Source organism: Lynx rufus, unplaced genomic scaffold (assembly GCF_022079265.1).
Source record: "Lynx rufus isolate CCGP_SWC_20201006 ecotype Redwood Valley unplaced genomic scaffold, mLynRuf1.p SCAF_2, whole genome shotgun sequence".
Lineage (NCBI taxonomy): Eukaryota > Metazoa > Chordata > Mammalia > Carnivora > Felidae > Lynx > Lynx rufus.
Window position 1 is genome coordinate 222,477,901 of NW_025814834.1, and position 26,973 is coordinate 222,504,873.

At 62.5% G+C, this 26,973-nt stretch overlaps 3 protein-coding genes across 3 annotated transcripts; 2 read left to right on the plus strand and 1 right to left on the minus strand.

Moving 5' to 3' along the window:
- Positions 1-478: 478 nt before the first annotated feature.
- B3GALT6 (beta-1,3-galactosyltransferase 6) lies at positions 479-4,223 on the minus strand. The gene has a single exon (XM_047083458.1). It carries the CDS (start codon positions 4,154-4,156, stop codon positions 3,167-3,169), a length of 990 nt encoding a protein of 329 aa, XP_046939414.1. The 5' UTR covers positions 4,157-4,223; the 3' UTR covers positions 479-3,166.
- A 3,413-nt stretch (positions 4,224-7,636) lies between these two features.
- Positions 7,637-18,200, plus strand: SDF4 (stromal cell derived factor 4). Its single transcript, XM_047083457.1, has 6 exons — positions 7,637-7,941; positions 11,518-11,654; positions 12,166-12,279; positions 15,857-16,015; positions 16,353-16,528; positions 17,594-18,200. The coding sequence occupies exons 1-6, from the start codon at positions 7,637-7,639 to the stop codon at positions 17,768-17,770; spliced, it is 1,068 nt and encodes a 355-aa protein (XP_046939413.1). The 3' UTR covers positions 17,771-18,200.
- Positions 18,201-21,414: 3,214 nt separating this feature from the next.
- Positions 21,415-24,864, plus strand: TNFRSF4 (TNF receptor superfamily member 4). The gene is made up of 7 exons (XM_047083827.1): positions 21,415-21,809; positions 22,291-22,413; positions 22,853-22,954; positions 23,340-23,406; positions 24,022-24,218; positions 24,388-24,492; positions 24,578-24,864. The coding sequence occupies exons 1-7, from the start codon at positions 21,662-21,664 to the stop codon at positions 24,646-24,648; spliced, it is 813 nt and encodes a 270-aa protein (XP_046939783.1). The 5' UTR covers positions 21,415-21,661; the 3' UTR covers positions 24,649-24,864.
- The last annotated feature ends 2,109 nt before the right edge of the window (positions 24,865-26,973 follow it).

Sequence of the window (26,973 nt, forward strand, 5' to 3'; positions counted from 1 at the left end):
GAGGTGGTGCTGGGTGGCCCATGCCCCTCCGGGCCTGATGCTCTCTGCCAGTGTGGGCTGACGGCCACTTAAAGAGAGACTGGTTTGGCTGGGAGAGAGTGGGCTGTCCTGTGTCCCAAACCCCCAGTAAAAACCAGTTCGGTGGTCTGACTCCCCATCTCCCAAGAGCCTACCGTGTCCTGGGCCCTGGGCCGGCGTTGGGCTCAGCCACTGACCTTTAGGACACACGTGTCCAGGTGGTGTGCAGCCTGCAGTGTGTGGCTCAGTGGGCGGGAGGTGCAGTCTGGGAGGGGGGGGCACCCTGACCTGGAGAACCCGCCAGCCAGGGCGGGCTCTGTCCGTGGGCCCCAGTATTGCCGGCAAGGTGATGGCTGAGGGTCACTCCAGGAAGGGACCCCTGGCCATCAGATCGAACGTGTGGTCTGAATCCTGACGTTACAACTGCAGTAATGATGTGCACAGTCAGCCCAGGAGAGGGTTTGTTCTGTATAGAAATTTAATGATTTCGGCTGAACAATAGGAAGTTTCCATTTTTGTCAAAACTGGTTGCATACTGGCACCTTCATGTGATTCAAGCGAATGCTCAGTCTCGTAGGTCCCCCTCACCTCAAGAGACACTTCTGGGTTTTTAGATTTTTTACAAGGAGGCCTTGGACATGGCTGCCATGCTTCCTTCCCATGGGGTGTGCTCTGGAGAAACCGGAAACTATAGCAGGACTGCAACGCAGGGCAGGGATCAGAGGTCCACCCCTGGGCTCGGAGCCTGGCTCTGCCCCCGGCACGTGGGTGCCGGCAAGCTGTCTGCAGAAGAAGGATGGACACGGGCACACGCCAACTCCTTCGACGATCCCGACGTTCACACAACACGTTCAGGTGAAAAAGGTCGGCAGGGTCCCATTCTGCTCACCCCGGTGTCCCCAAACCTGGCTCCTCTTGTGAACCCTTGTCCTGCGAACCAGGTGTTCACACGGGGAAGGTCAGTCCTGGCTCGAACTGGCCAATCAGAAAGCCGACGTTCACCTTGTAATCAGAATTTGTCAGATCTTGGGACCTCTCTGGCCCGGCTTCCACCTTCTAAAGGTAGGAGAATCGCAACCACAAGACCATCCCCCCCTTCCTTCTGGCCCAAGACTCCAAACTCCGGATATCCTTCTACCTTTCAACAAAAATAACCCAAACCTGCCGCTGTGGACTACATCCCCCCAAACTCAGACTGAAGCCTCAACTTCCAATGTGATAGTATCTGGAGGTGGCGGTAGCTGAGGTCATGCGGGTGGGCCCTCTGGGGGGATCAGCGTCCTTGTAAAAAGAGACACCAGGCACTCGCTTTGGCTCTCTCCCGTCACAAGGCCGCGGTGAGAAGGCAGCCGCCTGCAGGCCGGGAAGAGGGCCCTCACCACCCAGCCCAGGTGGGGCCGATCACATGTGATTTTAGAGCCTGCAGACTGTGAGGGACACACATCTGTGGCGTTTTGTCACCGCGGCCCAAGCTAAGACGCCCGCTCTCATGATCCACGGCCCGAGAACACCAGAGAGTGGCAGGTCAGAGGTCTGTGCCTTCTGTTTGTGTTGCCCGAGGTGCACTGCGGACACTGGCCGCGTGGCCGGGCTCCCCAGACAGCAAACCCAGGTCAGACCCCAGAAGAGCTCTGTAGGACCACACACCACTGCACCGGGAGGGGCTCGCGGCTGTCCCGGAGCCTCTCTATTTGACTTCTGTGACGGTCACAGCGCTCACTTTCACATTTAACGGGGAAAAAAGGGAGCCCGAGTCTCCGAGGATGTGTCCAGGTTTGAGAGGGGTGATCGGTCAGGGGGGCGGTGCACGTAAATGCGTTGTCTCCAAAAGGACGTGGCAGCCGGTGAAGCCTTTCTAAAGACAGAACAACAGACACCTCACCGATACTTGCAAGGGTTCAGATTCCTGGAACTTGGGCCCAGAGTCTAAAATAACAGATGTGCATGTGAGGAACACTTTGGCCTGCACGGCCGCGAGGAAACCTTAAAAGGAGTCTTTTCAGAAAGAGACAATGGGACCGACTTTCCAGTGTCAACCAGAAAGAGAAATGGGCAATTTTAGAATTCTTCCACATTTAAACACACATGCAGCAACGAGCCTACAACTCAAGCTGTAAAAACAGATTAATCCACAAATTCCAAGTTCTGATAGAAAAGCCTTCCCTTAAATAATTTAAAAAATATACTGAGACCCACACGCTCCCAACTTAAAACTCTTATCTACACGAATTTACAATATTTATAAGTCACAGACTCGCGCCGAAGCACACTGATCACAGATTCACTTTGGAGCAACACAGACCAAAACACCACTGAGGCTGTGAAACAGTGACACCAAGTGTAAACCCTAGACTTGCACATGACAAATGGTACCAACATGAAACACAGAATCAGGTAACCTAACTCGATACGGCTACAGCAATTCTGATGAAAAGCCACTGGAGTGCGTCGCAGCGAAGGCGCAACATGCAAGGGCCCGAGGGTCAGATCCCTGCAGCCGCGGCTCTCTGGGCAGTGATTTCGTACGTGGACGGTCACCACAGGATGCAGGACAAGGCACAGTCCCCACCCCTGAACGAGTCCAGATTCTTTCTCTGTGGTCAGGTCCGCAAGTGCCCGTCAGCTCCAGCCTCTCGCTGCTGCTGGCCCCTACGTCGGGAGAAGGACAGGCCGGGGCGCGGTGGCAAAGCCCTGCCAGCTCGCCCAAAGCTGGGCGTCTTCACAGCCAGACCGATGCCGGCTGAGATCCAGGGACCGGACGTTTCTACCTGGACGTAAGGTGCTGCCCTGGCAAGCCCCAGGGGCCTCCCAGGCCCAGAACAAGATGCTCCCGAGCGAGGCCCGGTGGCGGCCGCTGGGGTGCACGGCCCTGGGCGCGCCCACCGGAGCTGGGACCTGCGAGCCGTCCGCCGCCGCTTGGCGTCTGCCTGAAAACCCTACCGGTCGCCGCAGAAGCCGGGTCCCCTTGAGGGCTGGGCTCCTTCCGGACACCCGGCCAGAACCCGTCAGCCGTGCCCGTGCAAGGCCGGCGGGAGGCCGCCTCGGCGGCTGCCTCACAGGGCCCTGAACGACCGTCGCGGCGGCGGCCGCCTTGGGGCCCCTCTCCCGGCCTCCGTGCGACTCGCGGCGGGTCGGCTGCGGCCGCAGCTCAGGGGATGCCCTCCTTCCTCTGACAGCACTGCGAGGGGGGCGCGGACCAGTCGTAGACGTAGGACAGGCGCAGCTGCACCTCCTGCCTGCACAGGCGGCCCTCCCGCATCAGCGTCTGGTGCTTCTCCAGCATGTCCTCCAGGCTCTGCTTGTGAGTCACCAGGTACTGGTTGCTGCAGCCGCGGGACTTGTACTCGGTGTCGAAGCGCGGGTCGTGCTCGCGCTGGACGTCCACCGGCGCCAGCCAGGCGCCCAGCGACACGTCCTCGCTGTGCCAGGCGCGCAGGTACTCGCGGCTGAGGCGCAGGTAGTGCACCAGGTCGGCCGAGAGCACGTAGCCGCCGCCCAGCGCGTAGGGCAGGTAGTAGTCACACAGCTGCCAGGCGGCCTCGCGCCAGCGGCCCCCGGGCTTGACGCGGCCGCGGCCCGAAAAGAAGCCCCAGTAGAGGCGACGGCGACGCGCGGGTTCGCGCGCGCGCAGCTCGGCCAGCAGCGCGTCCAGCCGCGCGAACGAGTCGTCGTCGGCCTTGAGCACGAACTCGAAGGCCACGTGCTCGTCCAGCCAGGACAGCATGGCCAGCACCTTGGCGGTGAGGTTCTCATACGCGTCGCGCAGCGCGGGCAGCAGCAGCAGGTCGCCGTGCCGCGCCTGCTCGCGCTCCAGGGCGCGCCGCTCCTCGGCGCCCAGGCCGCCCGTGCCCACGGCGAAGCGCGCCCACACGTCGCCCGGGCCGCCGCGCCGCGCCGCCGCCAGCCACGTGCCGCGGACCACGCTGCGCCGCTCGGCCGCCCGGGGCGCGCTGGCCACCAGCACGGCCAGGAAGGCGGCGGCGCGTGCGGGCCCAGCGGGCGGGGGGCTGCGGCCGGGCGGCGGGCGGGGGCCGTCCGCGGCGCAGCGGGCCAGGTAGAGCAGCCCGGCGCCGCAGAGCGCCAGGCCGCCCAGGGCCAGCGCCGTCCGGTGCCGCCACGAGCGCCGCAACAGCTTCATGGCGCGCGCGCGCACGGGAGGCGCCCGAGGCTCCGCGGCTGGCGCGCAGGCCGCGTCCCCCCGCGGCGGACGCGGAGGGCTACGGGGCGCCCGTCACGTGGGCTCCCGTCACGTGGGCACGCGCGCCCTTCTCGTTGGTTGCCTCGGGAGGGCCGCGCGGCCACTTCCGCCCAGGGGAAAGATGGCGGCGCCGGCGTCGTCACGGCGGGGTCGCGCCAGCGCGCGCCGTTCCTGGTCCGCCTCTTCCCGGAAGAAAGATGGCCGCGGCCTAGGCGCGTCCCGTCGGAGGCGTCACGGGCGCTCGGGCCCCGCTTGGCGGATCCTGGGCGAGGGGAGGGAGGCCGGTGAGTGAGGGCTCCGGGGCGGGGGGCGTCGGGAGGCCCGCAGACGCGCCCTCGGGCCGCTGGACCCTGGGCTCCTGTCCTCTCCGCCCACACCGACGGATGCCGCCGGGGAACTGAGGCTGGGGGAGACAGGTCGGCAGGGAAGTGGGGTGGACCCCGGTATTTACCAGCGAGGTGACCTCCCTCTCCTAGTCTGTAAAAGGTGCCCTAATTGGTAGGGCTTGGCGAAGATTTGGAATGATGCGTGTAAAGCCCTTGATTTCCGGTTCAGCCAGTGGCAGGTGTTAGGAACACTCTTAGCGGGACTCCTAAAACCGGAACAGAGCTGTGAGAATAAGGTTCGCGTTTTTATCGGCAAGAGATCTAGTTTCGCCTGAACGGACACCCCAGGATGGCCAAGAAGTGTCGCCTCCACTTAAGCTGGTCACCCTGGGGCGGCGTTAACACCCTCCCCTGACGTCGTTTCTAGAGGAGGGCGACTCCCTAGTCAAGGGGGCAAAGCCCCTGCCCTTTGAAATCCCATTCTGGTGGGGCAGGCAGGGGACGAGGAACTGAGCAGTTGACTGAGATATTCAGCCGCGCTGCTCCTTTTGTGCTTACCAAGATAGGTAACTGTCGTAAGCGGAGAGGAGGAAGTTTCACTGGACTTCCTGATGTCCGTTCAGTTATCTTGGCATTACTTTTTGTACAGAACGTAGTGTACTACCCATGAAGATAAGCGGACAGTTGATTTTGCTCTTTCAAGGAGCAAAGTACAGCCTGTTTGGACACAGTGTGTTTTTATGGCCACAGTCAGGGAGAGTTACAGTAGCGTCAGGGGAAAGTTCTCTGGGTTTGCACGACACTTTCCTAGCCAGGAGAGCTGGGACGCAGCACTGGAGTCACACTCCAGCAGGAAAGGAAACCGTCCTCAGCCATGGGAAGAAAACCCAGCATGAGCACCTGCGTCGGGGGCTCCCTACCTTGGTGGCCGCAGGCTCATACAGGTCTTGGCTTATGGCGCTGCATTTCCTCCCGGGCCCACCGTAAGGCCAGCGCCACTGGCATCTCCTTGGCACCTGCGCAGAGCATCTCCTCTTGGTTTAATACCCCCGTGACCTGCTTGCCAGAGCTGTGGGTTCCTTGCCAGGCACCACTTCCTTGTGGTCTGTTTACATACAGTCCTGTTGGTTTTGAGTCACGTGCCCTGTTCTGTTCCCATGGGCCCTGTGTTTTTATTGTGTGCTCTTTTGCGCTGACGTGTCCAGGAACGTGCATACTGTGATGTGGCAGAAATAGCTGTATGTGTTCGCTCACTTCTGTGGAGTGCCTGCTGGGTGTAGACGGTGTGACGGCCGTTGGATGGCGACGTGGGGGAGGGTGTGGCGTTCCGGTAGATGTGATTGAAGGGCAGTCACAGCACAGAGAGCACCATGGGGCAGCTGGCGGGTGCTCGTGCCCGTGGGGAGATCGCAGGCCCCACAGGCCTGGGAAGAGGGACGTTTGCCACCCTGTGAGAGGCCCTCCCTCAGAGGGGTGAGACATGTGAGGTGAGAGACCAAGGGCTTGTCGAAGGGCCCAGACGGTACGCAGCTTCAGAAGGTTAATGCATCAAGGCATCACGTGTCGGGAGAGTAATGCTGGTGAGGAGAGCAGGTAGCCTCAAAGGGAAGCATCGAGGAAGCAAGTGGTGGCATCTGCTAGTGCCCCCAGACCAGCCGGGGCTCGAGCTGTGTGCCCTCAGGCTGGGGTGTGGTGGCTGTGCTGCTGGCCAGCATAGGCAGGCGCTGTACCTCCTGAGCCCCATATGCCCCAGCTTGGCGGCGGGAGGGCACCCTGGCCTGTGGCCAGTGTGTCCAGGGCCACCGCCGCTGGGCCCTGGGTACTGGCGGCTTCCCTCTGCCGCTCCTCCCTGGAAAGACTGCCGGAGGAGGTGAGGGTCTCAGCTGCACCTGCGAGGACCGGGTTATGTCAGGGGCAAGAAGGAGCTGGAGCCTTCTTTGGGAAGTGTGGAATGCAGGTGTCCATGGGAAGCGGAGTGGGCAGCACTGTCCCAGCGCCAGCCAGAAGGGAATCTGGAGGCACCCGGAGGGTGAGGGAGAGCAGGAGGGCCCAGGCAAAGGAGCAGATATGGGAGGAGGCTGGGATGGCCGAGTGCTAGGCGTGAGTGCTTGTGGCCCCGGGATCTTTAACGTGGTGACATGGATGGGAAGGTGGCCTCGTTTCATCGTTGCCAGGCCCAGGCATACCTAGGACGACAGACTTCCTGGTGCGCCAGTCTTGGTCCTGTGTGAACACGAGCAAGGATGTGTGCACACACGTGCACGTATATGTGGGTGCACACGTGTAGGTGTGTATGCACAAACACCTGTACATGCATGGGCATGGACATGTGCACACTTACGCGTGTCTGTCTTGTGCACGCATGTGCGTGTATGCATGTGTTTGTGTACGTGTGTGCACATCTGCAGAGGTCACGGGGGTGGGAAGGTGGGAAGGGGCTGGTGCCCTGCTGGGCGGGTTTGGGCGTTTGCACTGGCACCAGGCTCAGCTCTCACAAAGCCTCGGGGTGGGGGAGGGGCTGCTGGGTGTTCCTGTTACATCGGGGAAACTGAGGCAGGGGAGGTCAGGTAGCTTAGCCAAGTTCACAGAGCTCACAAATACTGAATTGGGATTCGGAGAGTGAATTCCCACGTCCCTGGGGTCAGTGTCGATGGCGGGAGGGGTGGAGAGAGACTGTTCTGGGAACGCCTGCTGTAGGCATTGAAAAGGGGCAGGTTTAGTGGTGCTGGGCAGCCCTTGAGACGGGGCAGCTTTACGTGAGTAGGAGGGAGAAGGGCCGGAAACCCAGCATCTTTGGCAAAGGAAAAAGTAGCGCGTCTAGTACGGAACCCATCAAGCCAGAGCTTCTATTTCACGTCGCAAGTGAACGCTTCTTCAGTGAAGTATCTGCTGAGGCTCCCCTGGACGATGGCTGTGTTCTCTTCGTAGACCATTAACGTTGGGGTCTGGCAGCCATGGGCGGTTGGCCTTCTGCAGCGTCTGGGGTGGCGGGAAGGCTGCGACCCCAGGCCTCGCTTCCTCACCTGTCCCGCCCCTCTCTCCCCAGCTCCTGGCCACACTTGCGGGACATCCCGGAGTCCGGACCCAGGTGGCCATGGCGTCCAGGCGGGCTTCCCTCCGTGGCCTGGCGTCTCACTGCCTCTGGCTGTTGGGGGTCATCCTGCTGATGGATGTGTCTGCCCGGCCTGCCAACCACTCATCCGCTCGGGAGAGGGCAGGCAACAGGGAGGAGCGGGAGATCCTGCCCCCGGACCACCTGAATGGGGTGAAGCTGGAGATGGACGGGCACCTCAACAAAGACTTCCACCAGGAGGTCTTCCTGGGGAAGGACACGGACGGGTTCGAGGAGGACGCGGAGCCACGGAGGAGCAGGAGGAAGCTGATGGTCATCTTTTCCAAGTAGGCGTCCAGGCCTGGGGGGCGGGGGGCTGTTAGAGTCCGACTGATTTGCTCACCCGGCACGTACTGTGGCCCAAGCCCAGGCGGGTCGCGTGCTGGGGCTGGGTGGGGTCCCCAGGTGTCAGGGGCCCAGCGCCTCAGCACGCGCCTGGTGAGTTCCAGGCTCCCACGGTATTGGTGACGTGGTGGCACAGTCTTGTGCCAGGACCCAGGATTCGTGGCTCTCGGTTCCAGGAGAGAGACTGAGAGGAGCTGGGACGTGGGGCTGACTCTCTTGTGGGAGCCGCTCTGAGCGCACACGGGTGTCACACGGGCCGTGGACACACACACAGGCCACACGCGCTGGCTGCGAGCACACACAGAGGTCACGTGGCCTGGGGCTTTGGAACCTCTGAGGGAGGTGAGGGGCCTCGAGGCTGGGGCCTGAGCTCAGGAGGAGGCCCTGGGCAGTTGGACTGGGCTTTGTTTCCTGAGCCCACTAGCCTCAGCTTCCTTGTCTGTGAAGGGGGGTGTTGAGAGCCCCGCTTTCCCGGGCACGGTGAGAACGAAGTCCCGGGACCTGCTGTGTGCTTGCCGTCTACTCGCAGGACGGGACGGGGTGGGATGAGGGCGGAGCACAGGTGGAGGGCAGCGGGGCTGAGGGGCGTGGTGGGTTTTGCCCGTGGGTGGGTGGGAGGAGACCAGGCAGCTGCAGGTGGAGGCAAGGAAGGACGGGCGGGTGGGACGCTCCTGCAGGCCGAGCCCCGGTCACTGAGCGGGGCTGAGGGGGAGCGGCCAGCAGGCGTGTCTCTGTCCTCGGCGTCGAAGGCCAAGTCTGGGTGCTGGGTGACAGATCCAGAGAGAGGACCGTGGCCAGACCAGGGCCTGGGGGGTTCAGAGGTGAGGAGAAAGGAGAAGCCGCCAGAAGGCTGTGGCGAGAGAGGGCGTCGCTTTCCCGCACGGCCCCCTCAGACGCCGCCCTGGAGGACGGTGACGGTCAGCTGTGCGTCAAAGCCTCGTCCAGCATACAGATTTTATCACTGTCGTCCGGAGTGAGCTTTGCTGCTTCCAGTGAGCAGAGGAAAGCTGGGGACTGAGCCACCAGCGGCAGGTGGCTCCTTCTTGGCGGTCAGATGGAGGCCGACCCACAGAAGGCAGCGAGGTTGGCGTGCCCGTTCTTTCCTCTCCGTGGTGCCCTGATGGGGTTTCCCTGGATGGGTGTTGGTGAGAGATGTGGATCCCGGAGGCCCGCTGGTGTGAGGTGCTCTGTGCACGGGGTGCAGGGGTGGGGGTGGGGGCAGGGGGAGCAGCAGGTGGGCTGCCCGCTGGGGGCAGTCCGTCGGTGGGCTGGCCGAGACCGAGGACAGAGGTGGGCGCCGCTCATGATTCGGCCAGCTCATGCAGAGGGCGCTGGGCTCTTCCCAGGAGTCTGTTGGGAGTACCCATCCCTACACTGAGAACCGCCTTCCCGGCAGCCTGGGGAGGGTGGGCTGCACCACTTGGTGGGCCGGGGGCGAAGTGTATGCCCACAGCCAGTCTTTGGGCTAAAAACCCGGTCCAGGGGATCTACCCAGGCCTGCTCTGGGCATTCTCGGGAGAGAGGGTGGCCCCACCCTGGGTCCTGAGGTCCCTGGGGTCCCTGGGGTCCCTGAGGGCCCTGATGGGGTCCCTGAGAACTTTGAACCTGTGAATGTCTTGCCTGTTGTGAGATCTTCATCCGAACAGGTTCAAACTCAGCTGTTGAAACAGCAGTGGGTTCTTCCTGGCCTGGCTTCTGTGCCTTAGAGCCCTTGGCACTTTTGCGTGTTCGGGGGCCTGGAGGGTCTGGTGGATGGGCCTAGGGCTCTGGGAGGGAGGGGCCCCAGAGGGGCCAGGCAGGGCCTACTGGACAGGTGATGGCAATGGGGCAGAATCCAGAGAGGGTGGGATGTCGCCCAGAGACTCAGTGCCAGGAGCAGGTGCGTGACACCGGAGCAAGGTTCCGAAGGAGCAAGGCGCGCAGTGGGGAGGTGGGACTCTTTCCTGCTGTGCACACACCTTAAGTGTTGAGGGTTGGTTCTTTAGCTGGTTGGCACATAGGTGGGTATGGGTACAGAGCGATACCGAGGAGTCTGGTGCCACAGCCAGGCCGGGGCCATGAGGGCTGGCGTGTGCTCAGAGCCCCTTTGGGGTTGGGCCCCACCCGCATCTCACACCTGGCAGGGCTCTGAGGGCCGGGTGTGCGGATGTCCGTGTGGGGGTGGGGGGCTTCCGGGCCACACCTGGGCGCCCGCTGGCCTGTGTGCCTGGAGCCACGAGGGGCCTGCAGTGTGGAGAGGCGGGCGCTTGCTCAGGGGTCATGATGCTAAGGTCACATCACCTGAAGTGCAGAAAACCAGACCGGCAGCCGCGTTGCCGCCTGCGACGACAGTGTCCGTGGGCTCACACGCTGGCTGCCCGTCAGTCTCTCTGAGGGGTGGCTGTCTGCTCTCGCTTGCCATGACCTTGACGGTTTTGAGGAGGACCGCACAGGTGTTGTGTCGAATGTCCCTCGTTTCGGGTTTGTCTCTGTGTTTTCTCATGGTCAGAGGGGGGTTGTGGCTTGGGGAAAGGACACCCCAGAGGTGAGGTGGCCCTCTTGTCACATCCTATCAGGGGGTCCTGTTGGCCGGTCACCTGGTTCGGGTGGTGCCTGCCGGGTGTCCCTCCTGTCTTCCTGGGCAGCAGCCACTCAGTGAGGCGGTCTCCCTGCGGGGCTGGGGACGAAGCTGTGCCTCCCTCCCGGGACCGGGGGGCGGGGGGCGGGGAGCGGCGGGGAAGAACCGCTGTAGTATTTGGAATTCTGGAGGGAGGAGTTCTGTCTCCCCCACGTGCTCACGTTTATCAGCGGTCCCCTCCACCAGCAGGGACTCCTGGATGTGTGTCATGTACTTGGGGTCCAGTCCCGCACTGTGTTGTTTTGCCCTGGCCGTTGGGGGCTCTTTCATTTGCTTGTTTCGGGGGCACCGCCTTACTTTGTGGCCCTGCCGGGGGCTCCAGGTTCATCTCGTCGTGTGCCCGCCTCAGCCGTAGCGGCAGCCACGTCTCCAAGGAGCCCTGGTGTCTTTTACTGAAGGACGGTGTTTAGAAGCCAGGACCTGGGCACTGGTGTGCGGCTTGCTGTGGCTGTCGCGGCCTGAGGTCTTGTTGGCGGACGCAGTTAGATAACGTGTGCGTGCGTACCGACGTGTGTATACGTAGGCGTGTTAACTCACGCACACGCGTGCTAATATGTGTGCATTTGTGTGCACTAGGCGGTGCATACGCGTGAGCATCGCTGACTCGTGTTTGCACGGGGGCGGGCTGGCCCACGCACACACGTGGACACGTGCTTGCGCCTCAGCTAGCCGTCTGCTTCATCAGCTAGCCGTCTGCACCCGCGTATGAAGCGCGACCCCGCTCTGGCTTCGCGGCTCTGGTTCGGGCCTCGGCGTCTGCCACGAGCAGGGTCCCAGTCCATCCACGCCAGCGTGTCCCCGTTCGCGGTGGTGGAGCCCTGCCAGCCATCCTCATGTCCATCGGTCCACCTGTGCTTCCGGGTTCCAGAGGCCTCGTGTGACATTGCCCCTCTGCCCGCAGGGTCGACGTGAACACCGACCGGAGGATCAGCGCCAAGGAGATGCAGCACTGGATCATGGAGAAGACGGCAGAGCACTTCCAGGAGGCCATCGAAGAGAGCAGGGTGCACTTCCGTGCCGTGGACCCCGACGGCGACGGTATGGCCAGCAGGGCTCGGGCTGCCAGGAGGGGGCGGTGCGCAGAGGGCAGGGGTGGGGGGGGTGGGCGCCCGCTGATGCTGCCCGCGAGACCGCCCTCCCGGCTCCCGTGTCCTCCGCCGGTGAGGGCAGGGCGGGGTGCAGGGGGTGGGCCGGGGCTTCGGGCTGGGTTCCGGCCGCTCCCCTGCTTCTGCTCCTTCAGTTGCCTGACGTCTAAAAATGGTTACATACCTCTTCTCGTGTATTTATCCTTTACCATTTCGTTGAAGTTCGCTTATTTATTTTGAGAGAGACTGCGCAAGTGAGGAGGGGTGGAGAGAGAGAGACAGAACCCCCAGCAGGCTCTGTGCTGACGGCTCAGCGGGGCTTGAACTCACGAACCACGGGATGGCGACCTGAGCTGGAACCGAGAGTCGGACACTTAACTGATGGCGCCGGCCAGGCTCCACTGCTCACGTCTTTGTAAAACTGTCCGTCGTCAAACACCCTAATGGTTGGTCTTTGCTTCTAGGCCATGTGTCGTGGGACGAGTATAAGGTGAAGTTTTTGGTGAGCAAAGGGCACAACGAGAAAGAAGTCGAGGAGAAGATGAAGAATGGCGAGGAGCTGAAGGTCGACGAGGAGAGTGAGCGCCCAGGCCCTGCCGCAAGCCCGCGAGGGGGACCCCAGCCGGGGAGAGGGCGGGTCTGGGCCAGGAGGAGGGCCCGCAGGGTGAGGCGGGTGGGGCACAGAACTCTGCCCGCCCCTCAGCCTTTCACAGACATGCCTTTAAAACCTCAGGGACAGAAACTCGGTGCACTAGGGTGTTGGCCAAGTTCTAGAGCGCGGCCGGAGAACACTGGCGCCTTTCCCTAGTGACTGCCTTCTGCTCCGTCACCCCGTCCTACCTGGGGGCCCCTGCGGGGCCCAGCATATCCTGTTCCTCCTCCACTCGGTGGGTCACCGTCCCCACCCTTGTCCCACGGTGTCTTCTCTTGGTGGATGCGCAAGCGTGGGAGTTTCTCTGCGGCATCTTTCTGCCTGTGACACGGTCTCTCACGTGTCCACCGGCTGTGCTGGTGAGTGTGCTGGTGGCCTCTGCTTTGCGAAGGGTGCCGCTGTGTCCCCTGGGCCACGGGTGTTCACTGCTGTTGTGTCTCCAGATGAACGATGGGCCCTCTTGTCTGGGCCAGTGTTTGTGTATCTAGGCCTGGACCCCTGTGTCCTGTGTCGGGACTGTAGCCATACCTTCTCTCTGTTTGATTTTCCCTTTAGTCTTTAATCCCGATTCCCCGTGTTCCTTGCGGGTGTGCAGGGAAGTGATGGCCTTTCTGCGTTAACCTTCGTCCTGTGGTCTTGATACGATTGCCTAGTGGCTCCAGGAGTCTTTGTCAGCTCTTCCGGATTTTCTCTACAGGCAATTGTGACATCTGTGAGCCAAGACCGTTTATTTCCTCCTTCCCAATCTGGGTATCTTTAACTTCCTTTTTTTCTTTTTTGTTTTTAACTAATTTTTAAAGTTTGTTTCTTTATTTTGTAATGTTTGTTTACCTTAGAGAGAGAACGCACACACAAATGTGGGGAGGGCGGTGGGGGTGGGGCAGAGGATCTGAAGTGGGCTCTGTGCTGCCAGCACAGAGCCTGATGCAGGGCTCAGACTCATAAACCTCGAGATCATGACCTGAGCCAAAGTCAAGAGTCAGCCGCTTAACCGACTGAGCCACCCAGGCGCCCCTTTAATTTCCTTTTCTTATCTTACTGCGTTGGCTGGAACTTCCAGTACAGTGTTGAAAAGCATCTTTTTCTTGTTCTGATCTTTGAGGCAAAGTGTCAAGTTTCTCACCATTAAGCATGACGTGAGCTGTAGGTTTTTTGTAGATGTTCTTTGTCAAGTTGAGGAAATTCTAATCTGTTCCTGGTTTGCTGGAAGTTTGGATCATAAATGGGTGTTGGATTCTGTGTAATGCTTTTTCTGTGTTGATAGGGTCATGTGGTTTTTCTTCCTCATCCTGTTGATGTGATGGTTACATTAATTGATTTTTGGATGTTCAACCAGCCATGCATACTTGGGGTAACTCCCACTTGGTCGTAGGATATAATTCTTGTGTTTTTGGATTCAATTTGCTGATACTTTGTGGGGCATTTAAAAAAATTTTTTTTTCTAATGTTTATTTATTTTTGAGAGAGACAGAGACAGAGACAGAGACAGAATGTGAGTGGGTTAGGGGCAGAGAGAGCGGGAGACACAGAATCCGAAGCACGCTCCAGGCCCCGAGCTGTCAGCACAGAGCCCGACATGGGGCTCGAACTCACAAGCTGTGAGATCGTGACCTAAGCTGAAGTCAGACGCTCAACTGACTGAGCCACCCAGGCGATGTGGGGCATTTTTGCATGAGAGACACCAGTCTGTAGTTTCCTTTTCTTGCAGGGTCTGGTAGTGTCTGAGTTCCCAGCCTTCCAGCTGTCTCCTTGGGGGTCACCTGTCACGGGCACCTCGTTAATGTCTCATGCCTTTATTTTTCCTGCTCAGTCTGTTCCTGGAGCACGTGTAACTCAGCAGAGTCTCAAGTTAAACAGTGAGGAGGCTTCTGAATGCGCTCCGACGCCAGTCGGCCTTTCCCACTTCCCAGGACGTCATCCAGAATTTTAGTTCTGTCCTTTTTAAACCCTGTTCCTTGGATGTTACTATTTTTTTCTGAATTGGTTGTTTGCCTTTTTCATATCTGTTTGTGTTTTGTGTTCCCACGGTTTGTCCTGCGGTTCCGGCTGTTCCCCGAAGGTGTAATTTGGAGGTGTCTGGGCATCCTGGGGGGCCTCTGCCCTCTTGCCAGCATTGGTGATTTGGCATCAGCTTCTGGGGCGGCCGCTGGGGTGTGGGCCGCAGGCCCCCTGTCCCTGCCTGCTCTCGGGAGCTAGTCTGTCTTCAGCGCCTTTCCTTTGGCCATGTCTGGGGTCAGGGCTGTCCTCCAGGGGTGTGAGTTCTGTCACCTCAGCACATGTCTTCAAGGCCCCTGTTCCCTTCTTTAGTGTCGGTGGGGCACTGCAGGTGAGGAGCGGCGCCGAGGGTCTCGGAGGCCGGGGGAGGGTGGGCAGGGGCTCAGAGGTAGGCTTGGGGGTCCCCACGTGGTGGTCTGCCTCCTCGGGGGACCCTCACTCGGCAGGTGCCTGTGGGCTCACGGGCCTCCCTCCCTCCCGGCCTCCCTCCTTGTCCCTGCTTGTGGTCGCATTGCCGCAGTCTCTGTGTGTCGTCTTCTGCCGGGAGTCCTGCTGTTGGCTTCAGGGCCCACCTTGAGTGCCTGGTGACCTCATCTCAAGACCCTTAAGTGGTTATGGCTGCACAGACCGTTCTCCAGGTCAGGTGCTGTTGACAGCCTGCAGGCGAGTGTGTGCTAGCAGCCCCTGTTTCTCTCGGCCCTGCACATGGGCAGGAGGGAGCCAGTCACCCCACCTCCCTTTAAGTGGATTCGCCATTCAGGGTAGGCCACCGTGGGATCTGGTGTTCATCAGAAGGCGCTAAGACTTGAGGCGACGGGTACCGTGTGGGATGCAGCTGTCTCCCCTGTTGTGATGTGCCAAGGCCCGGGAGTCCCTGTTCCTGGTGACGGTGGTGCGGTGCAGACACACCTCCTGCCTGAACCCCTCCTGCTCGCCTGGCCTCCAGCTGGACGGTCCTTGAGCCTGCGAGGCCGCGGGCCTTCCCACGGAGGGAGAGCGGGGGTGTGGCAAGAGTGTGCGGGGGATGCTTGAGTCATATCTGGAAGCTGGGTTTTCCTCCGGAGCCCTGCCCTCCGTGTAAGGCGCACGTGAAACAGATGGAAAGGAACAAGGTTATGCTTTGTTCCTGTAGGTGCGCGGGGAGGGTGAGTCAGCCTCCACCGTGCTTTTCCATTTCTCCCGAGGAGCAAACAGCAGTAGTGAGCTGGGGTGGGGGCTGTGTCTGGAGGAGGGTCAGCCCCTGTATTTGGTGGGGAGGATCTGTGTCCAGGGGCATATGTGTGTGTGTCTTGTGGGACCTGTGTCTGTGTCTTGGGAGGGTCTGTGTCTGGGGGCTTTGCCCCCTCTGCCTCCCTGAGGGCCGAGCTCTCCTTCGGGAGAGCGGCGCTAGGCCTCGCTTGCCGCAGCGTCCTGAGCGGGCCCTCCTCTGCGGGCAGCACACCTCAGAGCTTTCCTGGTGTGTGCAGGTGCCGTGGGGGCCTGGGTCCTCACAGATGTGCCTCTCTCAGCACAGGAAGTCCTGGAGAACCTCAAAGACCGTTGGTACCAGGCGGACAACCCCCCCTCGGATCTGCTGCTGACTGAGGACGAGTTCCTGTCGTTCCTTCACCCCGAGCACAGCCGTGGCATGCTCAAGTTCATGGTCAAGGAGATTGTCCGGGACCTGGGTGAGGCCTGGCCGGAGGCCCTGGCGCCCCCGGGGTGGGGGTGGGGGTAGGGGCAGCTGGGCTGGAGGGAGGGGCCCACTGGCACCTGCAGCGACTCTCCCGTCAGGGGTCAGCCTGGGGGTCTCGGAGGCTGTGTGGCCACCTGGTGAGGGAAGGTCAGGACTTGCCCTGGGCCGTCTGACTTCCACCAGGCTCCTGGGCACCTGTTTTGAGACACACCTGTTCTGCTTTAGGCTGAAAATTTGGCAGCAGACCTGTCTGATGGACTTTCTTCTGGGTGGGCCTGGGTGGTCCCGTGCTCACTTGGGGTCTGAGTGTCCACACCTCTGTCCTGCAGACCAGGACGGTGACAAGCAGCTCTCGCTGCCTGAGTTCATCTCTCTGCCCGCGGGCACGGTGGAGAACCAGCAGGGCCAGGACATCGATGACAGTTGGGTCAGAGACCGGAAAAAGGAGTTTGAGGAGCTAATCGACGCCAACCATGATGGGATCGTGACCATGGCGGAGCTGGAGGTGAGCGCAGGTGGTGGGGGGCGTGGGGGCGCCTCTGGGGTTGGGCTCAGGGCCCCGAGGCTTCCCGTGGGGCTGCAGTGGGCGGGAAGGCGGCACCGGTCCGGCTGTGGCCGGTCACTTAGTGGCACCTAGAAGCGGGCTCCCTCAGGGGTGGGGGTCCACCCCACCAGCCTGGTCGCCTTTGGCACTCAGAGGGGATTCGAGCAGGGTGCCTGTGCCTGCCCCTGGTCAGGGTGCCCCCTGGTTGGGGTGTCCGGGTGTCTTGGCCTCTCGAGGCTCCAAGAAGCCGCTCCCCAGTGGGCATGTGGCTGGACGCTGGGGCCGTGGGCCACGTTGGAACCCACCATCTTCCCCCGAAGTGTTTTCACTGGTGCCATGCAGGCTTGTTTCCCCCATTGCTGTATGACTCGTTTGTCGCACATCAGAATTCTCTGCTCCCTTGCTGATAGCTGGAGGACGGACACCTGTGGTTCAGGGGTCGAACGGTGGCTGATTTGGTCCATGTTTCCGCCTGTGTCTGTGCCCCGCACGCCCCACTGCCAGGCCGCGGGTGGCCACTCAAAGCTTCTTGCGCTCCAAGAGAGCTCCCCTCCCTCCCTCCCATGGTGGGGGCTCCCTGGTGAGGACGGGGAGGCAGTGAATCTCCTGCACCCACACAGGCGAGGCTCCCTGGCCCTGAGCCACTTCCAGCCTGGTGTGTGCCTTCCAGAACATCCAGGAACACGCCGCCATCCCCTTCCTGCTGCTTCTGTGCTATCAGCCATTGGGGGGGTGGGGGGGGCGGGGCTTAAACAAGGACTTGCTCTTTGTAGCTGGTTAGAGGGTTCCAGTCTTGCTGCTGCTGCCTGAGGCACAAGGTGCTGACCTCGCTGACCGGGTGTCCGTGTGGGGCGGGGGCGTCCACCTCGGTGGGGGCTCTCAGCCGTGTCACCACGCGCGGACTTTGGGCGCCATTGTGACAGTGGCACCTGAGGTCCAGGGGTCCCAGTGCCGCCGGGGAGCGGGCGGGCCAGGGGGGCCCTGGCGGCCAGGGCCGCGCTGACGCGGTGCCCACGACCACCGTAGGACTACATGGACCCCATGAATGAGTACAACGCCCTTAACGAGGCCAAACAGATGATCGCCATCGCCGACGAGAACCAGAACCACCACCTGGAGCCCGAGGAGGTCCTCAAGTACAGCGAGTTCTTCACGGGCAGCAAGCTTATGGACTATGCCCGCAATGTGCACGAGGAGTTCTGAGCCCGAGCCCCCCGCCGCCCGCCCCTCCCGGAAGCCTCCCTCCCTCCTGCCGTCCTCGGGCCCCGGGTCCGGGCTCCTCGAAGTTGTGCTCGAGCAGGCCGGAGCCCCCGAGGCGCGCCACGGGCCGGCCGCCCCTGTGCGCGGGGCCCCACGTGCTGCCACGTGTCACTTCTGGGAAGCGGGTGCCGTCGTGCGAGGGCACGGACCGCAGTGGCGCCCTGCGGGCTCACCACACCTGTGGGAAGTGACGCGGCTCCTGCCGCCTCCTTAAAGACCGAGCGGTGGAGCTCGTGCTCGAATGTGCTGCCGGTGGCCAGTGGCTGGGGGTGCCTGCCCTTCCGAGCGGAGGACGCTCGGTCTCCGAAAACACAAACACTTGTGACAAGAATCTTACGAATTTACTTTAAAATATAGTTGCCTTTTTCTCCCAGCTTCTTTTTTTTTTTAAGCCCATACAATGATTTTGGAACGTTTGTGGCTAGGTGGCTTCCACTTAGCGCTTTTGAGGTGGGCGATTTGGTGAGAACAGAGAGTTTGGTCAGGCAGGTGCGGGAAGGACCAGGGTCCTGGGTGGGGCTGCATGTGACAGATGTGTTTACCGACAACGGGGACCTCTGGGAGCTCGTGGGAGATGGCTTTCGCAGGAAGCCAAGGGTGTGGGCTACAGGTTTAAAGTCAGGAGCCTGAAGCCTGGGCCTGGGTGAGACCCCCTGGGAGGGGCTGGGGGGCGGGGCAAGGGAACCGGAGTTCCTGGTAGAAAGGGAAGATCTGAGAACAAGCCCTTAGGGGAGGGACCGGGGTGGGGGGTGGTGAGAACTCAGGAGTCCACCGAGACTGGCCTCAGAGCCCCCAGCCCGGTCGGTTGTGGGGGCCTGGAGTCTCCCTGAGCCGGTGGTCAGGGCCTGGGGACAGGACAGCGATGTTGGCTGAGGTTCCACCAGACCTGCATTTCTCACACATGCTGTCCCAGTCCTTCCTGGGGGTCAGCTCTGCCCCGTGCTTGACTGGCGTTGGGGACAGAGGGCATTGAACTGTGAGTGTTTCGCGGCCCCTGACCCCACACGCCTCTCAGCTGCCACCTCCGGTCTCTGCTCCCCCCACCCCCTCCCTGCTGGCCATCCTCTCAGGAGCCCTGCGCCGTGGTCCGTGGCTCCTCGGTGGACAGCTCGCCCAGCCAGCGGGTCCACCCTTGCCACAGGGACCCGCTTCCGAAAAGCGTGGGAGCGGGGCCGCTGCAGAGGAACAAGGGCGCGGTGACACCTGGGCTGGTTTCTAGGCAAACAAGAGGAAAGACTTCAGAAGGGACGAGAGTGCGTGGTGGGAGGGGTCCCCATGGTGGCCAGGCCCACGTGGGTGCATCAGCAGCAAGCAGGTGTGTGACACTTGGGGGTGTGGGCTGAGCTGGGGGGGGGGTCGGCTGGGCCCACAGGATGGCGGTGGATCGAGCGGGTGACATACAGTTAGTTGTCTGTGCTCCACGGGCCGCTGTGGACCGATGCGGATACAGGGGCCAGGTGTGCAGGGCCTCAGGCGGTGGAGGCCGGCGCCGCCGGAGAGGGGAGCGCTGCCCACCAGACCCCCGGGTTGTTCCCTCAACCTCAGAGGCTCCGGTTTGTTTTTGTCAATTTAAGAAAAGGTTTTTCTCACCACCTGTGGGAGACGGCGTGCACGCGCGCACACACACACACACACACACGCACGCACGCGCACGCACCCACACCCGGCCGTCTGGACGCCCTGATCCCCTTCCCTGTGTGGACCCCGTCTCACTTGGCAGGCGTGGCGAAGGCTGACCCTGAGCGGCCCCCTGCCCGCTGGGAGAGCTGCCTCTGCCTCCGCCCCAGCCGCTGTGGGCCGTGGCCGCCTCCCTGGCAGCCTTGCCCCGCAGAGCCCAGGAGGAATTTCCCACAGACGGGCCGGGGGAGCTCAGCTTCCTTACCTGTTTTTCTCGGGGAGGGGGATTTCCAGCTCCTACCCCGCTCTCGTCCCATCCCCAAGGGAGGCCCCCTGCCTGAAACTTTTTAAAGTAACTGTTGAATGGTTAATTTCATCTCACGGTTGTGATGTGAAAGGTACAAAAATGACACAGTAGAGCGTCCCCTTCCTCGAGGGGTGTGAGAGAAAATGCACACGTATGCACACGTTCGTCTGGTGTGCGCACATGCGTGTGCCTGTGTCCTTCCCCCGCGGGCCTTCCCTGCCTGCCCTGGACCCACCCGGATCTGTGTCTGAGGGCGCCATGCGCTCCGTAGGATCACACTGGGTCGTTCCAGTCTTTACTGCTGCCTTGGTGCTGTGGGGACACCCTAAGCCCAGGGTGGGTGTGGGGCAGGGTGGGAGAGCCTGATGTGGCCTCTAAAGTTCTTGGGGAGGCAGAGTTGGCCCTGCCAGCAGAGGGCTCACAGCTGTCCTGCTGGCCTCTGCCCGGCCGGGGAGTCGGAGTGGGTGCTGATGGTTTGTTTTCACAGGACTCCCCACCCCCACCCCAAAGAAGTACCTGGGTGTTCACACAGGTCCCGGCACGTGAGGCCGGTGACACACACATGTGCCCGCGCACGGACACGGGTTCACACGTGCTCTTGGGCACACTGCCCCCAGGATGCATCTGCAGGCGTTTGGTCCGTGGGGCCGTCCGAACACAGCACCATGGGTGGGGCAGCTTAAACAGCAGTCCCGGGGCCCCGGTCAAGTGTGGGCAGGGCTGCTCTCTCCTGAGGCCTCTCTCCTTGGTGGCAGATGCCGCCTTCTCCTTCGTCCTCGCGAGGCAAAGAGACCCTCCCTCCCTCAAGGTGGGAAGAGACACTCCTGGGGTCTCTCCCAAAAGGACCACGGTCCTGTGGGGTCAGGGCCCAGCCCTCTGACCCCGTCTAGCCCTAACCACCCCCCTAGAGGCCCCATCTCCAAACACTGCCACGCTGGGGGTTGGCTTCAGCACGTGGGGACACAGTTCAGTCCCTGACACTTGCGGTGTTCAGACACACTCAGCCTCACGCACACTCTCCCACACCAGCACCCCCCTGCGTCCGCACCTGCCTGCTTGCCACACTGCTCCACACCTGCACACGCTCTCCCACGTGCTCCCACGTGTGCACGCTTGCTCTGAGCTAGTTCTGGGCACTTGTGCCAGGGACCGTGCTCTGGAGGCGGGAGCACTCCTTCTCTTCCCCCTGAGCTGGTGCCCAGTCACGGGTCCAGATGGTGAAGGGCCTGTCTCCCGACCCAGTGTGCTGCCTCCGTTCACCCGTGTCCTCTGTGCACCCTTTTGCTGAGGGGGTGAAGACTGGCGTGAATGTGGCCTTTTGTGTGTGTGTGTGTGGGGGGGGGGTAGGAATAGCCAGCCGCCTGTTCCCCCGGAGGGGCCGACCCTGCCCTGTACAGGGAGAGTGGGTGCCCAGAAGGAGCGGGCTTTGGAGGGGTTCTGAGACCAACCCTCCTCCAAGTGGCTTGAGTGGGCAGAGCAGGGCAGGAAGGCATCCAGGGTGCCCCGCTTCCCTGGTGAGATGGGAGCCAGAGGGGTCCCGTGTCGGGGGGGGGGGTGGACGTAGACCGGATGGGCCTGGCAGGGGCCAGGGGGCTGTGGGGCCGCACTTTGGCCCCGGGGTCTGTCTGCATGCTGCAGGAGGGGTCTGGGCTGGTGCCCAGCTGCCAGCTGGCTGAGCCTGAGGTTAGTAGGTGTCGTTGAGGGGATGGGGGCCGGGCCCCGGGGCAGAAGAGAAGCCCACATCCCAGACAGGCTGCCTTCCTGCCACCAGCCCGGGTCAGGGGTCGCCAGCCCTTCCTGGGCCTCCGTCCTCCTGGTCCCCTCCTCCTCCCTCCCTCCCCACCCCTCCCCCGCAGCCCTTATAGCCACATCCTGCAAGGAAAAACCCCAGACTCCTGCACCGGGCAGAGATGAGGGTGGTTGTGGGGGCTCAGTGGCCCAGGGCGCCTCACTCAGCTGTCCAGCTCCTGGGGCTTGTGCTGGGCACTGCGGCCGCGCTCCACTGTGTCGGGAACACCTACCCCAAAGACGGCAAGTGCTGTAGCGAGTGCCCACCAGGTGAGTGGTCTGGCCACAGAACTGGGGAGGGATGCCTGTGGGGGCATGGGGATGAGGTACATGGGGAGAGGGGACATGGAGACCTGGGACATGGGGACATGGGGACAAGGGACATGGGGATGGAGACACGGGGATCGGGGAGAGGGGAAGGGGGACAGGGACATGGGGACAAGGGGACAAGGACCATAGGGATGGAGACACGGGGATCGGGGAGGGGGAAAGGGGGACAGGGACATGGGGACAAAGGGACAAGGGCCATAGGGATGGAGGCATGGGGAAAGGGGGACGGGCATGGGGACAAGGGACATGGGGATGGGAGACATGGGGTGAAGAATGGGGAGAGGGAGATAGAAACACGGGGGCCTGGGACACAGGGATGTGCAGATGGGGTCCTGGGACACAGGTGTCACGGACTAGGGGACTCAGGACAGTGGCCGGGCCAGAGGCTGGGCAGGCTGAGTCCACCCTCCTCGTCCTGCAGGTTATGGGATGGAGAGTCGCTGCAGCAGTGACCAGGACACCAAGTGCCTCCAGTGCGCGTCCGGCTTCTACAATGAGGCCGTGAACTACGAGCCTTGCAAGCCCTGCACACAGTGCAACCAGAGTGAGCGCCACCCCGGCCCTGGCCCCTGGCCCCCCACCTGCGTCCCGTTGCCCCGCCCAGCGCTCTCGTGAGGCCCCCAGTGCCACAGAAACAAACCCCAAACCATAGTGGGGCTGCCACACCACGGAGGTCCCCAAGGAGAACTGTCCTCCTCCCAGGGGGGCTGAGGCCACGCGGAGTCAGGGAGGAGCAGGTGCCTGCCAGGTGGCCTTTGGGGTGACGAGACCTGGATCCAAGGGCCATGTAGGGTCCTGGTGCAGGCCTGAGGGAAGGTGGGAAGGGAGGCTGCCGCGGCCACCGGATGCCCTAGGGGCCAGAGGAATATGGCCTCCAGGGGCTGTGTGTGGGGCTGCTGGTCCGGGGACCCTCGGCTTCTGTCCTCCGGCCTCTCTGCATCCCTGCCAGCTGTGCCTGCCTCACCTGACCCCCCCCCCCACAGGAAGTGGGAGCGAGCCCAGGCAGAGATGCACACCCACGCAGGACACCGTCTGCCGCTGCAGGCCAGGCACCGAGCCCCAGGACGGTTACGCTCGTGGAGTCGGTGAGCCCGGAGTGGGGGGGCAGTGTGTGTGGTGAGCCCCGGGCGGGGTGGGGGGCAGTGTGTGTGTGAGAGGCCAGGCTCACGTGCCTGGGGGGGCCTCAGGAGCTGTAAAAGAAGCATGTCTTCCATATCGCACGCTCTCACTTCCCCTGTACCCCCATCCCAGTCCTGCCACCACGTTCCTTTCCCCCAACAAACAGGTGCCCAGAAGGGGGTGGGGCGGGGCACCGGGTCCCGGCCAGTGGGTGGATGTGGGCAGGGAGGGGCTTCCAGAGGGCACGGTAGGTGAGCGCCTAGCCCTCCAGGACCAGCCCCCAGTGGCTGCAGCGTCCAGGTCCCTGAGGTGGCGGGAGATGGACTGAGATTGTCCTTGTCTTTGTTGCAGACTGTGCCCCGTGCCCACCGGGACATTTCTCCCCAGGTGATGACCAGGCTTGCAAGCCCTGGACCAAGTGAGTGTCCTGGGGGCCTGGGGATCAAGGGGCCAGGCCTGGGAGCAGGAAGCTGCCGGCTGGGGGTGGGGTGCTCCTGGCTCCTGCTGCCCTGACAAATGGCCCGGTCCCCTCATGACTCCTGCTCCTCACGGCCCATGACCCTGGCCCCACCGTGGCCCCTGCCTGCCTGCTCAGCCCCGGGCCAGCCTCCTCCACCAGCCTGGCTGCTGGGCCGGAGTGAGGAGTGTGTGAGACTCTTTCCCAGGCCCTGGGAGTTTATGAGACCAGTCGGTTGTAGCTGGGGGCTCCGTGGTGGGGGCGGGAAGAGACGAACAAGCTGGTGGTGTGAGAGGGCAAGATTGGGCTGGAGCCGGCTGGGAGGAGACTGTGGGGAGCAGAGGGAGGGGAAATGGGGAGTGAGGGTGTGAGCAGGTGGCCTTGGAGACCCTGCAGGGTGTGAGGCCCCCTGGGGGGGCGGTGAGGGGCCTGGGCGGGTCTTTGGCGGGGTCCCCAGCTGCTCCCCACATCCCCTGGTCCTGTCTCAGTGCTGGGCCCATCCCGTCAGTCTGGCAGGAGTCAGGGGAGGTGGTGGTACGGACCTGTGGCCTGATCCACACCCCCTGCCCTTCTCAGCTGCACCTTGGCGGGAAAGCGCACGCTGCGGCCGGCCAGCCAAGGCTCAGATGCCGTGTGTGAGGACAGGAGCCCCCCAGCCACCACGCCTTGGGAGACCCAGGGCCCCCCAGTCCGGCCCCCTACCACCCCGCCCACCACAGCCTGGCCTAGGACCTCACAGGAGCCCTTCACACCCCCTGCAGAGCCCCCCAGGGGTAAGGGGGCCTGGCCTTGCCCCAGCAGGGCCCTCCTCCCAGTCCAAAAAAGAAGGGGGCTGGGGGAGGATGGGGTAGAGACGCCCTCTGCCCTCATTGGGGTCCTCCTGGGGCGGGTGGACTGCTTCCTCTGGTGGCCCCAACCCCAGCAGGCCCCGCCTCCCCACAGGTCCCCAGCTGGCCGCGGTCCTGGGCCTGGGCCTGGGCCTGCTTGCCCCGGTGGCGGCCGCACTGGCCCTGCTCCTGCACCACAGAGCCTGGCGGCTACCCCCCGGTGAGTGTGCAGTGTGTCCCCAGCCCAGACGGCTTCCCGAAGGGGTGGAGCCGTTGCCCACCTCTCCCCCTCTCCTCCTCCCCAGGTGGAAATAGCTTCCGGACCCCCATCCAAGAGGAGCATGCCGATGCCAACTCCACCCTGGCCAAGATCTGAGCGGCCAGGCCAGGGGCCCAGAAGGTCTGCTAGACATTGAGGGGCCGTGGGGCGCCCCCAAGCACGGGCCGCCACATCCCACCTTCCCACCACCCACCCTGCCACCCCGCGCCGTTTTAGGTGCTCCTGGGCTGACACCCAGGGCTCTGCTATGTATGCTGTGCATACTCCCCGCCCAGGGTGGTGCCCCCCCCCCCAATAAACGACACTGGCACATGTGGTCTCTGACTGGGCACTGGTGGTCTGGGGGCTGCACACGTGTGGTGGGGGGGGGCGGGGGCTGGGGCTGTGCCCACCTCTGGCTGGAGAGGGGGCTCAAGCCGACTGCTCAGAGACCCCAGGACCCCTGCCCTCATCCTTCTCTGGGCACGTCCCAGCACCTGTGGTGGGACGTGGAGGCCTAAATGAGCGTCCTGGGGGTGGGGTTTGGACAACCCAGCAGCTTGTGGGGGGAATTCAGGAGCTGCTCCCCCCAGACCCTAAACCTGGGTGAGTGGGCCCGAGGCCCCCCCAGTGCTAATGGGAGCAAGTAGGAGGCCTGAGGCCCTGGTCCCCAAGGGGACTTTTGAGAGCGACCCTTCGGGTTTATGTGTTCCCCTGAAGGAGAGAGCTCTTTCTCGAGGCCTCTAAAACCCCCTGCCCTGCCAGACCTGCGAGTGGGTCCCCGCAGCAGCACTTTGGGAAACGAGAGGCTTCTGGGGGGGCGGACTGCACGGTGGCCGGCTGTCCAAATGCCCACCGACGACGGCACAGTCCCACTGACCTCAGCATGCCTTCCAGGACCATGGGGCCCTCCCGCTGGGGCGCCAGGCCACAGAGCGAATGTCCTTCATGGCTGCGGGGCGTCCCGCAGCCAGCAGGTGACTCCGAGCCCTGGTTTTGGCAGAGCCTCAGCTCTGGCCACCAACCCTCCTTGTTTCCTGGGCCATCTTTCTCCCCAAGGTCACCCCAAAGGCCCGTTCAGCCTTTCTTCAAATCTCCCAGTGCTCCCGCCCTGGCCCGAACACCGCCAAGGGGAGACAGGGCCGTCCCTTGTTCATCAGCACCGAGTCCCCACAGGCGTGGGACTCAGCAGGGAACAAACCAATGTAAACCGAGCGCTCCAACAGACAGCAAATCCACACCATTGATTTGGGGATCAGGGGTCCCCAGGACAGCATGGAGGCTATGGAAAAGTGCTGTGGGGCTGGTGGAGGGGCCAGATCCTTGGGGCCCAGGGCTTCCTCTCCACACCTCCCCGCTCTTCCCCCCCTCGCACACCCAGGACGCCCTTCGCTTGCCTGGCTGCCCCAGCTCTGCCATCGGATGGGAAGGTGGACAGACTCAGCTTCTCTTTGCTGCCACACTGACCCTGAGCACAACTCTCCGACCCCTCACCCCCTGCCCATCTGCTGAAAAACCCCAGCCTCCATCTACCCCAGGCCCTGCCTGACCCCCGAGCCTGGGTGTTGAGCTGGTACCTCCCACAAGCCCCAAAGGCACACACTCAGCACGGCGACTGGTGTGTCCCCAGCTTCCTTCTCCCACACGGCCCCTCCTCCACGCCCCCGCCTGGCTCCCCATCCGGGCCCCGCTGTGGGTACAGGTACGAGTGGCTTTGAGATTCCCATCTCCACACCACCACCACCCACCCCCTTCTGGTTACTGCCTGGCTCCTTAAAGGGCCCTCTGCTAACAGGAACAGGGGTCACCATGTCGGTTGGAACAGGTGATTGTGTAGAAATGTGGCGAGCTGCTCATAAAGGATTGGAAAACGCAGACGAGCAGATAAAGATCATCTCTCGCCGCACTGCCCAGTTACAGAAACTCTACTCATCCACGCAGCCTGTGGCTAGGGGTGGGGGGTGGGGGCTTCCGGAGGGGCTGGAACGAGAAAGCAGACGCAGGCACTGACATTTTGCTGATGTCACTCGTGCCTTTTGAGGGGGCTTGCTCATAAGCCACCATCCCGTGGGCATGATGTAATCTAGGCCCTTTGATTTTTGTGCTGCTGTGTCTGGTAACCACGGAAGATCCTTCTTCTCCCACTCGGGCCCCTCCAGTGGACATTTTCTGCACAGAGCTCCTCCTGCCTAGCCCACCTTCACCCCTCCCCCACAATAAACTGCTTCCAGAAGTTTCTCTGCCCTTGCTTCCGGAAGGACCAGCTGATGCATGGCACAGGCCGACAGAGTTTGTGGGTGTTCATTGTATTTGCCTGGGCCGCTTAGCGGAAACGGGGTGACCCTGCGCTGCCACAGACGGGACCCCTCAGGTCTTTGAAATGAGCAGTGGACGAAGGAGCTGCCCCATTGTGTACTTGGAGCACCTTTACCTGGTGTCCGG

Bases quoted from the DNA above. Each gene is read 5' to 3' on its own strand.
- B3GALT6 (XM_047083458.1), bottom strand. From the start codon at position 4,156: ATGAAGCTGTTGCGGCGCTCGTGGCGGCACCGGACGGCGCTGGCCCTG.
- SDF4 (XM_047083457.1), top strand. From the start codon at position 7,637: ATGGCGTCCAGGCGGGCTTCCCTCCGTGGCCTGGCGTCTCACTGCCTC. The intron at 11,655-12,165 runs GTATGGCCAGCA...CTTTGCTTCTAG, and splicing joins CGTGGACCCCGACGGCGACG to GCCATGTGTCGTGGGACGAG. The intron at 12,280-15,856 runs GTGAGCGCCCAG...TGCCTCTCTCAG, and splicing joins GCTGAAGGTCGACGAGGAGA to CACAGGAAGTCCTGGAGAAC.
- TNFRSF4 (XM_047083827.1), top strand. From the start codon at position 21,662: ATGAGGGTGGTTGTGGGGGCTCAGTGGCCCAGGGCGCCTCACTCAGCT. The intron at 22,414-22,852 runs GTGAGCGCCACC...CCCCCCCCACAG, and splicing joins CTGCACACAGTGCAACCAGA to GAAGTGGGAGCGAGCCCAGG. The intron at 24,219-24,387 runs GTAAGGGGGCCT...GCCTCCCCACAG, and splicing joins CCCTGCAGAGCCCCCCAGGG to GTCCCCAGCTGGCCGCGGTC.